This window comes from Larimichthys crocea, chromosome I (genome assembly GCF_000972845.2).
Source record: "Larimichthys crocea isolate SSNF chromosome I, L_crocea_2.0, whole genome shotgun sequence".
Classification (NCBI taxonomy): domain Eukaryota; kingdom Metazoa; phylum Chordata; class Actinopteri; family Sciaenidae; genus Larimichthys; species Larimichthys crocea.
In genome coordinates, this window is record NC_040011.1 from 4,789,140 (window position 1) to 4,802,406 (window position 13,267).

A 13,267-nucleotide genomic window follows, 5' to 3' on the forward strand; every position below is an offset into this window, starting at 1 on the left:
CATGCTGAGATCAAGCAACAACTCATTAGGATGAAGAAACAGATAAGATAAGAGATGCAAAACAGTACAGAATGCTTCTTTAATGTATCCACAGATTCAGGTAAAAGATGTGTGTTTTTAGTCTAGTCTATAATTGGATACACACATCTGTAGTGTTTCTTAGCCCCTTTATGACAAAGTTCTGTCCTTGTTGTCCAGGACCATGGTGGGGGGATCTTGGACCTGAGCGAGGATCTGGATAAAGACGAGTGCAAACAGGAGCCTGAGGCCATATATGAAACCAACTGCCACTGGGAGGGCTGTACAAAGGAGTATGACACCCAGGACCAACTTGTTCATGTGAGTATTAGGCTTGGTGTCCGTATAGTCTTATTATTGAGGATTATTGAATGGAAGACTTAGTTGCACTTTTTATTACAGCCTGTAGACTATAAAAGTTCCACTGTGAAAACACAATGTCCAGTGTGAAGTCTTTCATAGACAAGTTTCACCTTGTTATTCTGGACGCCATTATCACCATCATTAGTTTACTTTTTTGTAGTCAGAATAAACTACACCACCAGAATCACCTGCATTTGTTGTGTAAAAAGTGAAAAGTTCAAACAACTCTTCTGCTACTCATTAGATCCATGCTGATTGAGTCTGGTCAGAAAGCTGTCCAGTAACTGATCTTTTCCTGTTGGGCTGACACGCGCAACGTTAATGAGCCTGCCGACTCTCGACAAATTCAATTCCAATCCCTGCAGCTGTGCCCCCCTCAACCCCTCAGCCCCATGACCTCTAACCCCTAACCTCTCACTCCCAGCAACACCCCCAACCCCCGAAGCCCAGAGGGCCAACCATAAATCCATCGTCATGCCAGAAGCTCTGGAGTTGCAGAACCTCATGCCCAAGCTACCCCCTCCCCTCTTTTTTCCAGTCCAACTCTTTTTGCTTTCCCCTTTCTGACTCACTGTCCGTCATCTCAGAGCAGCTGTAGAAGCGGCATTTGTCAAGTCCACATAGCCAGCGACTCATTGGAGGTGGTGGTGAACGAGGTTTCGATGGGCTGCTTCATGTCAGGAGCAGAGTTACCTTTAAGAACTTTTGCTCTTACTCCAGCTCCCAAGCCACAGACTCTGTAAGAGCTTGCCAGGATTAGTGAGTAGGCTAGCAGAGGATTGGTGGTTTGATGTCGGGTGTGGATGGACAATGTGAGGCCAACAAATTCCTAAATCCTCACAGGACTGAGTGGGTTTTTAAAGGTCTCTGCTTTATATCAAGTTTATAAAAAAAACAACAACCTGAAATACAGAAGTGTAATAGCCAAAACGCTTGACAGCATCTCCCTCAGCACATCTAGGTTTTATCTTAATATCAGCAGAAAAACACACACCTGTGGGTTTTTTTCTGGCTTTTGCTTAACCGAAGTAATCCTGTTTCAAGAGCCCCCAAATTATGGATTCACTGTAGTGTGTAACCTGAAAATAGAGGCCTCCACTTGTTTCCATTCCTCCTCCGTCACCCAAAATAGATCCCAGCAGAATCGTCAACCACTGAGCTTTTCTGCTGGTGGAGAAGTGGCCACATAAGTAGAGCATTGTGGGCCTGGATGTCCTGAGGAAATGAAGTGGTTCCTCTGGGTGTGTGGATATTTGCATGTGGTGCACAGGATGAGAGAGTTTAAGTGTGTCTGTTCAGAAACATTGTATGTGTGCGCACATTTGTGTGTGTATGTGTTGTGTCTTTAAACATAATGAATTCCTCCAAGATTGAATACATGCTTGAAATACACTAAGATCTATAATTTTGCAGTGTAGACGGATGAATTAAAAGAGAATCCCCTGAGATTTCACTTTAAAGTTTGCAATTTAACTTGTCTGAAAATACAAGATGAGCTAATACAAAATGTATGTTTTAAGTTTGAGCATCACACAGGAAACTGATTTCCTGATGCATCAAACCCAAGAAGAATGGAAGATAAATATACTTCCTGATCACTTTTACCGAGATCTGAGGAAGTTCCTCTTCCTTGAGAAAGTAACAAACACACAACCTGAAAAAACACAGCGCTTTTATAGTTTTGGTCTTCTGTTGACAGAAGTACTGTCAACCATAATGAATGACCCCTCAGTGTGTGTGTGTGTGTGTGTGTGTGTGTAGACACTTGAAAGAGAGAGAATCTTCTGGTGGGAAAAAGACAAGAATTTGCTGACACACACACACACGCACACAAACACACACACACACGCAGACATTTGGGTCTAGTTACCATTTCAGCATTTATCTCGTTGTCTCTATCACAGACGTATGTTATAATGCATGTTGATTGACTTGAATTGAAATGTCTCCTCAGCACATCAACAACGACCACATCCACGGTGAGAAGAAGGAGTTTGTGTGTCGATGGGATGAGTGTTCGCGGGAGCAGAAGCCCTTCAAGGCTCAGTACATGCTGGTGGTCCACATGAGGCGTCACACGGGGGAGAAGCCGCATAAATGCACAGTAAGAACCATATGAATTAAACTGTTAGCAACTAGCTGGTTAACTGACCAACCAATTTAGTTTTGCTTTTCCATGAAGCTGAGGAACTATGTCTGTCCATTTCGCTACACCACCAGGTTTTTTTTTTTTTTTTTTCAATATCAGAGCCCAAACTGACATAACGTATTATTTATATACCATAGCAACAACTTTCTGATTTCTAAATAAAAAATGTGTTTGTTCTTGTTATATTATAGCATAATCTGTGTTTTATAAGTGCTGGGGTAATTAGTGCTGAAGTAATTAGGTCATACTTGCCAACCTTGAAAACTCAAAAGGTTCATTCTGTTTTTTGTTTTTTTTTATTATTTGTCAGTGTATTTCATTATTTTCATTTCATTCTTCTTGAAAAGTCACCAGAATACAGGAAACAAAAAACAAAGTCTCTGAAACTCAAATTATTCTGGGGGAGGATGCTGAGAGCTCTTGTTTTGTTTTTTAAATCCTCCCTATTTTTAAGGTCTCAGGGTGGCACTAAAGACCCAAGTTATGCAGAACTGTTTGAAAAAACACCCACAAGTATTAACTGGTTAACCAACTACTGGAACTTGGATGTTACCTAGCCACATTAGCAGCCATGCAGTCTCTACCCTACAATACTTCCCTTTGCCTCAGAAGAAAATTATTTAAAAATGTCCATGTGATCTCCTTTGTGCTCAGCACCAGCGATGTTTTTCATGATGATAAATCACGGGGGTTTTATTGGAGCCTTCATTTGCTCCAGCCTTCATTTTCGTGGAGATCAAATCGAGGGCCTGTTCGCTTGGCTTCAAAGCTAGCTCACAGGCTCTTGTGAATGCATTAAAACAGATGACTTGTGAAATAGATAGTTAAGAAAGCTGATTGACAGCGGGGATGTGTAATTGAAATCTGCAGACAAGAAGGGGGCCTTGGGTCCTTATTAAGACCATGCTGTATGTTCTCTGCACAAATCCCACATGCATCTTCTCATAAACTCTAACTCCTCTTTAGTCTTGTCTTTTAAGGGAGAATCTTCGGACTTCTGTATCCAATTCCTGAGCTAGTCTAATTTGATTCTCTTTTAATTTCAAAGTCAATTACATTCACAATGACTGCTCAGAAGGAATACTAAATTACAGCTTGTACAGTATAAGTGAATACAAAGGCTAAACACAGACTTCTCTTTGTCTCAACAAAGCAAACCAGACAAAGAACTCCACCACACCTCACACTTAGTTCAGATGTTTTGCATAAAAGCCCTTTTTACCAGTGTAGCACTGCTTTGCTTTTGTGTGGCACACCACAGTAGGTGGGCACGAGTCCAAGAGTAGATTACATTTGAAAACTGAAACACACAAAGTTTTTTTTGTTGTTGTTGTTGCTCTTTTTTCTACCCAGCTGTCAACAACACAGCAACTCAGGCGGTCTTTCTATCTTTCTGTCTGTCTCTCTGCAGTTTGAGGGCTGCGCAAAGGCTTATTCTCGCCTGGAGAACCTCAAGACACACCTGAGGTCCCACACCGGTGAGAAGCCGTATGTTTGTGAACATGAAGGCTGCAACAAGGCCTTCTCCAATGCCTCAGACCGGGCCAAGCACCAGAACCGCACACATTCTAATGAGGTATGTTCATGCACACACATCAATCAGCTGACTAACACTCAACTGGGTTTCATGCATTTGAGCCACCATCAGCTCAGTGTTTAGTGTGAAATGTAATCATTACAATGGGCCTCATGCAAGGACAGCATATTTGTGGCACTTGTGGCAAGTGATTTGATGACAAATGTGAATCTTACAACAAAGAAAGCAAACTTGCATTAGAGCCTATGTGTTTTACATGCTGTTTAATGTTCTGCAGCTCAGCAGCTAATTAACTATCTAGCCTGTACTGTAGCCTGTAGCAGCGTACTTTTCTCTGGTGAATGTTTGTTCCTTCAATAAGCTAAGGTGCAGGGAAAGATGTGTTTGTGTTTGTTTCTTGTACTGCTTTATGCAAGATTCCATTGGCTCCATGGGCGGACTGGGACAAAAAAATCGGCCCTGGCATTTTGGACCAGAGCAGACCACAACAACCCCCCCATGTTGTGGGTCCATTGGTCCATTTCCCATAGCTAAGCCCAAGAGTGTGTTTGGGGTGTGTAATCTACTCGTTAAATATATATATATATCGGGACTTGTCGGCCCAAAAACCACGTCGGCCCACCGGGCAAATGCATGGTATGCCAGATTGCCAGTCCGTCCCTGATTGGCTCTGTCAAAATAAAGTCTCAATTTACATAGATGGATACTGAATTGGTCAAAATATGGAAAACTATGGGGGCACTATCACAGACACAGACAAGGAATTCACAGAAAAGATCTGTATGCTGTAGTAACCAAAACATTGATGACTTTCCCTCTTCTTGGCAGAAACCATATGTGTGTAAGATCCCAGGCTGTACCAAACGCTACACAGACCCCAGCTCTCTCAGGAAGCATGTTAAGACGGTCCACGGCCCCGAAGCCCACGTCACCAAGAAACAACGGAGCGATGCACCTCCGAGGCTGCAGCCACCCAAAGGCAACGGGGAGAATGAGGCGAATTCCAAGCTCAGCGCAAGAGGTGTGGACGGCAAGATTGAGGCCAACAGCAACTCTAGAGGAGTGGAGGACTGCCTACAAGTCAAATCTATCAAGACTGAGAATTCTATGGTGGGTCCTGATTACATAAACTAAAAAAAGTCATTCCAAACACAAATCTTTTTTATAATTCATAAAAAATTGGGGGTTTGATTAACTGCATCTTAAAGAAAATGCACCACTTTCAGCAATTTAAATTATCAGGGCCACCTGTTAATAGATGAAGTTAATACAGTTGCATGGCTTTGTATGTTTGGGAAACAACAAAGAGAAGGACACACTAATTTTCTTCCTATTTTCCACTTTACTAACATTGCTCTGAGGTTCAATGCTCACTGCTGGTATTGCCTGCGTCCTTCCTAACTTACCTTTCTGGTTGTTGCTTGAACTTGCTTCTCTCAAGTTAACCTTCCTAATGGACAGACTTCACTGAGGTGAGCACTCAAACTGTCTCTGCGTCTTCTCGCAACTCAGCATGGGAGATGTGCAAATGTGTCCTCGTGTTTCACGCTACATCGTTGCATTCTTGCATGATGTAAAATATGCTTTTTGCATGATTATCCATTTTCACAAATTCAGGACATTTTCCTCTGTATATGTGAAACACACATACACATGCATGGAGACACACGCACACACACATTATCATTTAGCTGAATTTTTCTGTCCACAATATCACTGGCAGTAGCCTCTGTGGTCGGCTGATGATAAAAGTCATTGTCACATTAATATTTAAAGGCTGGGGCATGTGCGTGTGCTGAACAAATAGTGCCAGCATCAAACTGTGATCAAGACTTTAGTTCATTTTCGGCCAGTTTAAATTACTGTTGCCACTGTGCTGGATTGTTGCTCACAGAACTCATCTATTATCTACTTGTTTTCTTGTTGTAAATAAATCAGACTCATCTATAATTAATGAGATTATGGAACTATAGACCTACATTAGTTATTACAAAACACCATTACAATCAGAATTTTTTAACTGTGGTAATTATTTAATATTGAGGAATACATAATATAGTTCTCTGAACTTAGCATGAGACCATAGCTTTTATTTATTTATTTCATTTTGAAATTTCACTTATTCTTCCCACTATTTTTTGCCAGTTTGGCAGAATATCCATTTAATAGTGAGTAATTGAACATCTACAATCATTTATAATAAAGCTTTTATAGTTTAATTAATTACACTTACATTAAGTTCTTTCTTGCTGTCCTCCTCCAGACATATCAGTCCAGTCCTGGTGGCCACTCGTCATGTAGCAGCGAGCCATCACCTCTAAGCAGCGCCAACAACAACGACAGTGGGGTAGAAATGGCCATGCACAGCGGGGGCAGCTTCGGGGACCTCAGTGCACAGGATGAGTGCCCCATGGTTGACTCCACTGTTCCTGCTGCGGGACAGCAGGCTGGGATGGGGCTTCAGTTGAGGAAAGCTGTGAGTCATGGTGGCGGCGTCACCATCAAGCTGGAAAACATCAAGAAGGAAAGGCTGAAGACAGTGAGGGACGCCTGCCCTTGGGTCAACTCTGCACCACAGCCACTGCAGGGCCAACGTAACAGCATGAAGCTGCCTCCCATACCTGCAGTCGGTAAGTGTGAAAGTTTGAGGAGATCTGTTTGCTGTCATTTTTTAAGGCCAAGTCCTTTACTGGGCGATGACACTGCAAGATGACTCAATTATGTGAGTCCAATAGCCAAAACAGCCACATACTGTATTTCTCATTCTATAACAGTAAATAATTGTACATTTAAATAATTGTAAATTAGTTGGTAACATTATAATAATGTTCCTTTCATCTGCCAGGTTCCCTGCTGGAAAGCTCCAATGTGATGAGTAATCTAAGCAGTTCGTACCCCAGCCAACGCATAGGTGACCTGTCTTCATGTGAAGTAACACTGCTGAACCAGCTAAATGAGCGCCGTGACAGCACCACCAGCACTATCAGCTCAGCCTACACCATGAGTCGGCGCTCCTCCGGTATTTCACCTTGCTATTCCAGCCGCCGGTCCAGTGAGGCATCCCAGTTTGGTGCTAACCGGCACAACAATATCAGTTCTGCTGACTCCTATGACCCAATCTCCACTGATCTGTCTCGCCGCTCCAGCGAGGCCAGCCATTGTGGAGGAGGAGGTGTGAGTGGAGGAGGTGGAGGTGGTCTCCCAAGCCTCCTTAGTCTGACACCAGCTCAGCATTATCGACTCAAGGCAAAGTACGCTGCTGCCATTGGTGGAGCTCCACCTACTCCTCTCCCCAATATGGATCGAATGAGCCTGAGGACCCGCATGGCACTCTATAATGACTCCCAGGAAGGTTCATCACACCCATTCCATCAGCCTCCCTCTGGTACTGTGCCTCGGCGATGCAGTGATATAGGATATGGCACACAGAGCATGATGCCTCATGAGGTACCCACCAACCTTCCACGCCGTGCCAGTGACCCAGTGCGTCGTCCTACACTGGACCCTCTCTCCTTTCCAAGAGTTCAGCGCTATAACAGCATGAACAATATGAACCCCATGAATGGTCCATCAGCTGAACGCCACCAGGCACTAGCTATGCAGGGATACACTCGCTCTGATGGCAGCCTGCAACGCTACCCATTTGCCCCCAGACCACCTAGCATTTCTGAGAATGTAGCCATGGAGAACATGGCAGTAGATGGAATGATGACTGGGGCAGAGCAGACTGGGGATGAAGATATGGTGCTTCCAGATGATGTGGTGCAGTACCTCAGGTCCCAGAATTCTGGCCCCTCAGGTCATAATCAGGCACAAGTGGACTACCATTCCAGCAATCAGACTCAGGCCTACCAAACAGGCATGGCCCCACCAGCATCATTTTATACACAGAGGAGGATGGCTATGGTGGATGCCACAATGACTCAGTCTGGTCAGGACATGCAATCCTGCCAGATGGGTCCCGGTGGTTCCCAGCAGCCCTTCTCACCAGCATCAGACAACAGGAACAAGAACAACATGCCAGTGCAGTGGAATGAGGTGAGCTCAGGAACTGTGGACACCACAACTAAGCTCTCCAAACAACAGCAGCACCCTCTCAGAGGGAATCTAGCTGTTGTTCAGCAGAGGCACAATTTTGGTTCCTTGCAGGGACAAGGTCAGGGCCTGGGAAGCAACCAGCAGGTAGTGCCTATGAGTCAAAATATGTCTGTGCAGGGGTACGTGAATCACAACAGCCAGAGGCTGATGAACATCTCCCACCAGCAGCAGCAGCAACAGAGGCAATGCAACAATGTGAACTTTGGAGATCAAATGAGTCCTCAGCAAGGATTTGGCCAAGAGGCAGTCCCAAATTCTATATCTGGGAGCACTAGTGTGAGACCTACCCGGAACAGTATGGCAGATCCTGAACTGCAGAGTTACAGAGCAAGGACACAGGCTGATGGGTATTCTCATGTGAACCAAGTGGATCCACAGCAAAATTACAGTGTTGTTTCTCAGCAGCAGCAGCAGCAGCACAACATTCATAATGGAGGCAGAGGAATGTTACAACCCAGGCCTCCTACAGAACCCAAGTTGATTGCCAGACAACACACAGGATCTATCATGATGCAACCGAGCCGAATACCCAAGTCATCTGATTTGAGCCCCATTTGTGGTACTGACACCTCGGAGGCAAGTCCAAAGAGGCCCAGTGGGTCAGCAACCCACAACAGCAACTCTGAAAATCCAAACTCTGCTGTGTTCTACACAGGACAGATTCATATGTTTGAGCCAAATTCTGTAAACTTTGAGACCCCCATGTCCCCCTGTGCCAGCCAGGCTCCTGCCAGCAACACCACTGCTGCAGCCAACATGGCCTCACCAGGAGTCAATCTGGTCTCCAGCAGTACGGTGGATTCTTCCACTGGTGGATCTGGTGGTACGGAGCACGCACAAATTGACTTTGACACGATGCTAGATGATGGGGACCACTCCAGCCTAATGTCGGGCACTCTGAGTCCTGGCCTTCTACAGAGTCTGTCCCAGAATTCCTCACGTCTCACCACCCCCCGCAACTCTGTCACCCTTGCATCTGTACCGGCAGGGATTGGCAACATGGCCATTGGTGACATGAACTCTATGCTCACAGCTTTGGCTGAAGAAAGCAAGTTCCTCAATTTGATAAGCTGAGAGCAATCAAACATCTTAGCATCCTTCCAGTCTTAATCATTTCTACATCAGGAATATACGGACTATACAAGAAAGCACTGATTCAACAATGCAAAACTGGCTATTTCATACATGTTTTTCTTAATTGTCCATAGGGATACGCTTATCTTGTAATATTTGCTTCAGATTATAATATGTTACTTTAAAAGATTTATAGTAAAAATAGCTAGGGGCAAGGACAATTTTCTATCATTTTTTGTTAAAAAGCCATACATTTTACCTACAAATATATGATAGTCCAGGGTATATAAATGCATCTACACACAATTGCCATTCAGTATTTGCTGGTGTAATAACCCTGCACTGAAAGCATTTCACATAGTATCTTGCGGAGGACATTGAGGTTAAGTGTCAGAGTTGGACATTAAAACAGTTACGAGGACATGAACAAGAAATGTAAATAATATTTTCTCATGAAGACCTTTATGTGTATAGATTATACTGTATGGTACTTGCTTTAAGTTATGCTATAGAAGATGTTTGATGCTTAAACTAGGGCTGTCAAAGATACAGTAACGTATATTACTATTAATTCAAAAAGAATGATACTTTAATTTTGTCTAATGGACACATAGCTTAGAAGGAGAGACAAAACTGCCAAACATGCAGGTGCTTAAAGCACTGAGGTTGAACAACAAATGACGCATGTAAAAAATGATACATGCCTGTTATGACAAAAACATTAACTGCTATTGCAGTTTATACAGTGTATGCACTTACTTCAACTACCTTGCAGCAAAAGGACTAAGAAAAGAACTGCTATTGTAGCAGCTTATCTTGTGCATAACTTGTTTTGTACTTCTTTCAATGACCCCTTTATGTCATTAAGGTTATTGTGAATCTAAGAAAACAATTTCTTCATTAGAGACAATAAAACTTTCATACTTTAATATGAAATTAATGCTGTTCAACCAGAAATGTTTGGCTAATTGTAATTTCCAAATTCAAGAATTTGACAGCCCTAGTTTAAACATATGGTTGTACAACATTATGATCCACAGATATTAAGTGCTTTTTGATCATGGTCTGAGCTCTTGGGGATGGCACTGTAAAATCAGATTTCCTTCTTTGCCCTCTGGATCAGAGGCATTAACTCTCCATGGTTCCATCTCACAAGGGCAAATGATTGAAAAGGACAAGGATATGCCTCTGTGTTAGTCTATCAGTGCACATGAACCCCTGTGCTGATAAGGAGCATTCTCTAAAAGAATATACAAGTACCTCTGTGTGTTCTCAGTAGAGATCCAATCCTAATTAACACATTCATACCAACCCCTCCTCGCTACACCCCATATTTCCCTTGGGCTCTGGATGAACTGCAGAGAGTCCAGGAAGGGACACAGACTTTGATAATGAATCTTGTTTTGGACAGGAATGGCGAACTAGCCCTGAAAATTCTCAGTTTTATTATGTTTGCTGAATTTCTAAGTAGCCTTTAAAAATGTTTGTGTGTATGCTACCATTCACTTTTACTATGCTCAGTGTGTGTGGGTTTGTGTGAGTGTGTGTATATAGCTTTTGTACATTTCAAATAAACTATCTCCTTTTTTTTCTGTTTAAATCCCTGTGCTGTGTCATCTTTGATATAACATGGTCTGGGGTCCCTGGAGGCCACATGAAAGTAGGCCTAGTATGCTACAAGTGAAATCATTTTTGGCATGTTCTCAAGGGCAAACGCCAGTGCACTTACTCCATCAGCCAGACGTATGAAAGGTGCACACTTACAAAGCTAATTCTCAGCATCAGATATTAATGAAAACATGATACTTATACTGCACTTCCAATGTGCCTACACAATTGACCCTTCTGGTGTTCCACCCCTCTTCACATATATATAACATTATTTACATTATGATGACAAAGGAATTTTAGCATTTCTTTTGGAGTTCTGTGTCTTGATTTCAGTGATTTATTTAAATCACTATCTGAAGATGGAAACGGTTTTGAAAAAACGCAAGTTTTTCATGAATCTCTTTATATTTCATCTGGAGTTCAGTGTCCAGAACTTTGATCAATCACAGCGTCAATGAGGTTGTGTCACTTATCCTTTTCATTTTTGTTTAAACTGCCACACGTCTTTATTTCTTATAATGACATTTAATGTCAGGGTCACTGAAATTAAGCATCTTATTTTCTTAGTCATGCCTTTGTTAATTTCAGGCTTTGTTGACAGGTCCTTAGAATCAGTATTTGCAGGGTGCAAAAAAGCAGCATCAGAAAGATTATCCAAACCATTTTTTATAGGATAAATGAATACCCCCCAAAAGGTCTGTTGTAAGTACCTTTTGCAGAGCTATGTCTTGGTTCAGCTTTCACAGTTCAGTGTCAGTTTACAGTTGCTTTAACAGAGATATAACACATCATTGACATGGTTTTAAATTAAACCGATCTTTTGCACACTACTTTCTCTTGTCATTGAGTCAGGTTCCTTTAGATTGCTCTATTATAACTGCAATGCATATGTTTCAATAATAGAGAAGCAATGTTTGCTTTGCTTTGAAGCCCTGTCTCTTCTCTGCATACATTTGTATATCTTCCTTGATGCTCTGCTAATGAAAATATAATGTGTTACTTTCAGTAGCTGTGCTTTTTATTCATGATTCTTCACTCTGCATACTAGAGCAAAAGGAGAAGAAACCAGCTCTAAGCTGAAAACCCAGGTGAAAAAGGATACTCCATACGCACAAAACGCATACAGGGCAGTTTCTAAACTTAGATGGCATGTTGTCCAAAATGAACAGTGGCAAGCCGGCCCTAAAGAAACGGGTCTGAGAGCAACATAAAACAGAAAAGAAGGGCGAGGATAAAGGGTAGTGCGAAAAAAGCAGAGGATGATAAAGAGAGAAAAACTGAGAAGTTGAAGAGAGTAAAGATAGTAAGAGGTGTGTGAAGCAGGAGAGAGACTAAAGCAGGGGGAAGGGGTTATAAGAAAAGATGCAGTGTTAAAAGAAGGAGAGCAAATCACTTTTAATTTGACAGCAGATTCAGCTGAGGACTGGTTAGAAGTGGATCCCACTGATTGCTTTTGCCACTGGAATTCCTTATTCTCTTAGAGAGAGGATGGGAGAAAAATAGCCCCAGGGTAAGGAGTCTCACCAGAGAGGAGAACAAGAGGTTAGTGAGGCAGAAATGGATGATTAGACAAAGCACACAGATGAGGAAAGATGGTGTGCTCTGAAGCACACAGCTTCATACTGAAGACGGGCATCCATGTGTAAAAAGGTAAAAAGAAAAATAAACCTGTTTCCTTGGCACAAAATTTAGATTGTAAAGTTCTGACAGATTCTGTTCAAGACACCTGATCTTACATCTTGATTCCACCAAGCATAGTTCTGTGACGTTGCTTCTGTGACACAGTTTTGCCTGTTCTCTTAATTCACTGCTACATAGTTACATTATATATTTTTTTCCGTCTTTGTTTGCAATCGGGAGTCTGTGCAGTTTTATTTTGAAAATTGATCAGTCTCTATGCCGCTTCTGTGTCTTATTTCTTGCCATCTCAATCTGCGATGTGCTTTTTTACATGTCAACCAAGAGCCGCTTCTGGGATGCTTTTGAAACTGTCACGGAGCTGGTACTGGCAAGGAGAACCCAAAAGCACGACTCAGAGGCAGACAAGTTTAAGGGAAAAATCAGTTTAGTCAGTCCAAGGTACAGGCAGGGTCAAAACCAGGAGATCAAAAAGGCAAACAAATATGACAAGGGGCAGGCAGGTATCCGAAGTGCAGAACGAGACAAAACAGAAAAAGACAAAACTGGAATCGCTGGAGAGCTTGGCAAAAACAACGCAAGACAATCTGGCAGGGATGAAGTGGAAGTGGAGATATATATATATGCTGAGGGCTAATGAGCAAATGGACTGCAGGTGAGGAGATGGGCCGGGAAAACCAGGTGAGGGAAATGAGCTGATTGAAAGGTGGGATCTGTGGCACTTCTGGTGGGATCTCAAGTATCGTCTACCGCTATCAGCTCCAGTGGCTGCATTGTAT

General features: G+C 42.7%; 1 protein-coding gene and 1 long non-coding RNA gene across 2 annotated transcripts in view; one reads left to right on the forward strand and one right to left on the reverse strand.

Moving 5' to 3' along the window:
• The window catches only part of LOC113745646 (uncharacterized), a 51,284-nt gene extending 44,856 nt beyond the window's left edge, over positions 1 to 6,428 (reverse strand). The window contains exon 1 of the long non-coding RNA XR_003462291.1: positions 6,301 to 6,428. This is a non-coding gene — a long non-coding RNA (uncharacterized LOC113745646). The remainder of the gene's footprint in view (positions 1 to 6,300) is intronic.
• The window catches only part of gli2a (GLI family zinc finger 2a), a 79,249-nt gene extending 68,489 nt beyond the window's left edge, over positions 1 to 10,760 (forward strand). The window contains exons 9-14 of the mRNA XM_019260426.2: positions 199 to 339; positions 2,336 to 2,485; positions 3,942 to 4,106; positions 4,896 to 5,177; positions 6,331 to 6,697; positions 6,913 to 10,760. Of these exons, the coding sequence (XP_019115971.2) occupies positions 199 to 339; positions 2,336 to 2,485; positions 3,942 to 4,106; positions 4,896 to 5,177; positions 6,331 to 6,697; positions 6,913 to 9,239 (3,432 nt within the window). The 3' untranslated portion in view covers positions 9,240 to 10,760. The remainder of the gene's footprint in view (positions 1 to 198; positions 340 to 2,335; positions 2,486 to 3,941; positions 4,107 to 4,895; positions 5,178 to 6,330; positions 6,698 to 6,912) is intronic.
• The last annotated feature ends 2,507 nt before the right edge of the window (positions 10,761 to 13,267 follow it).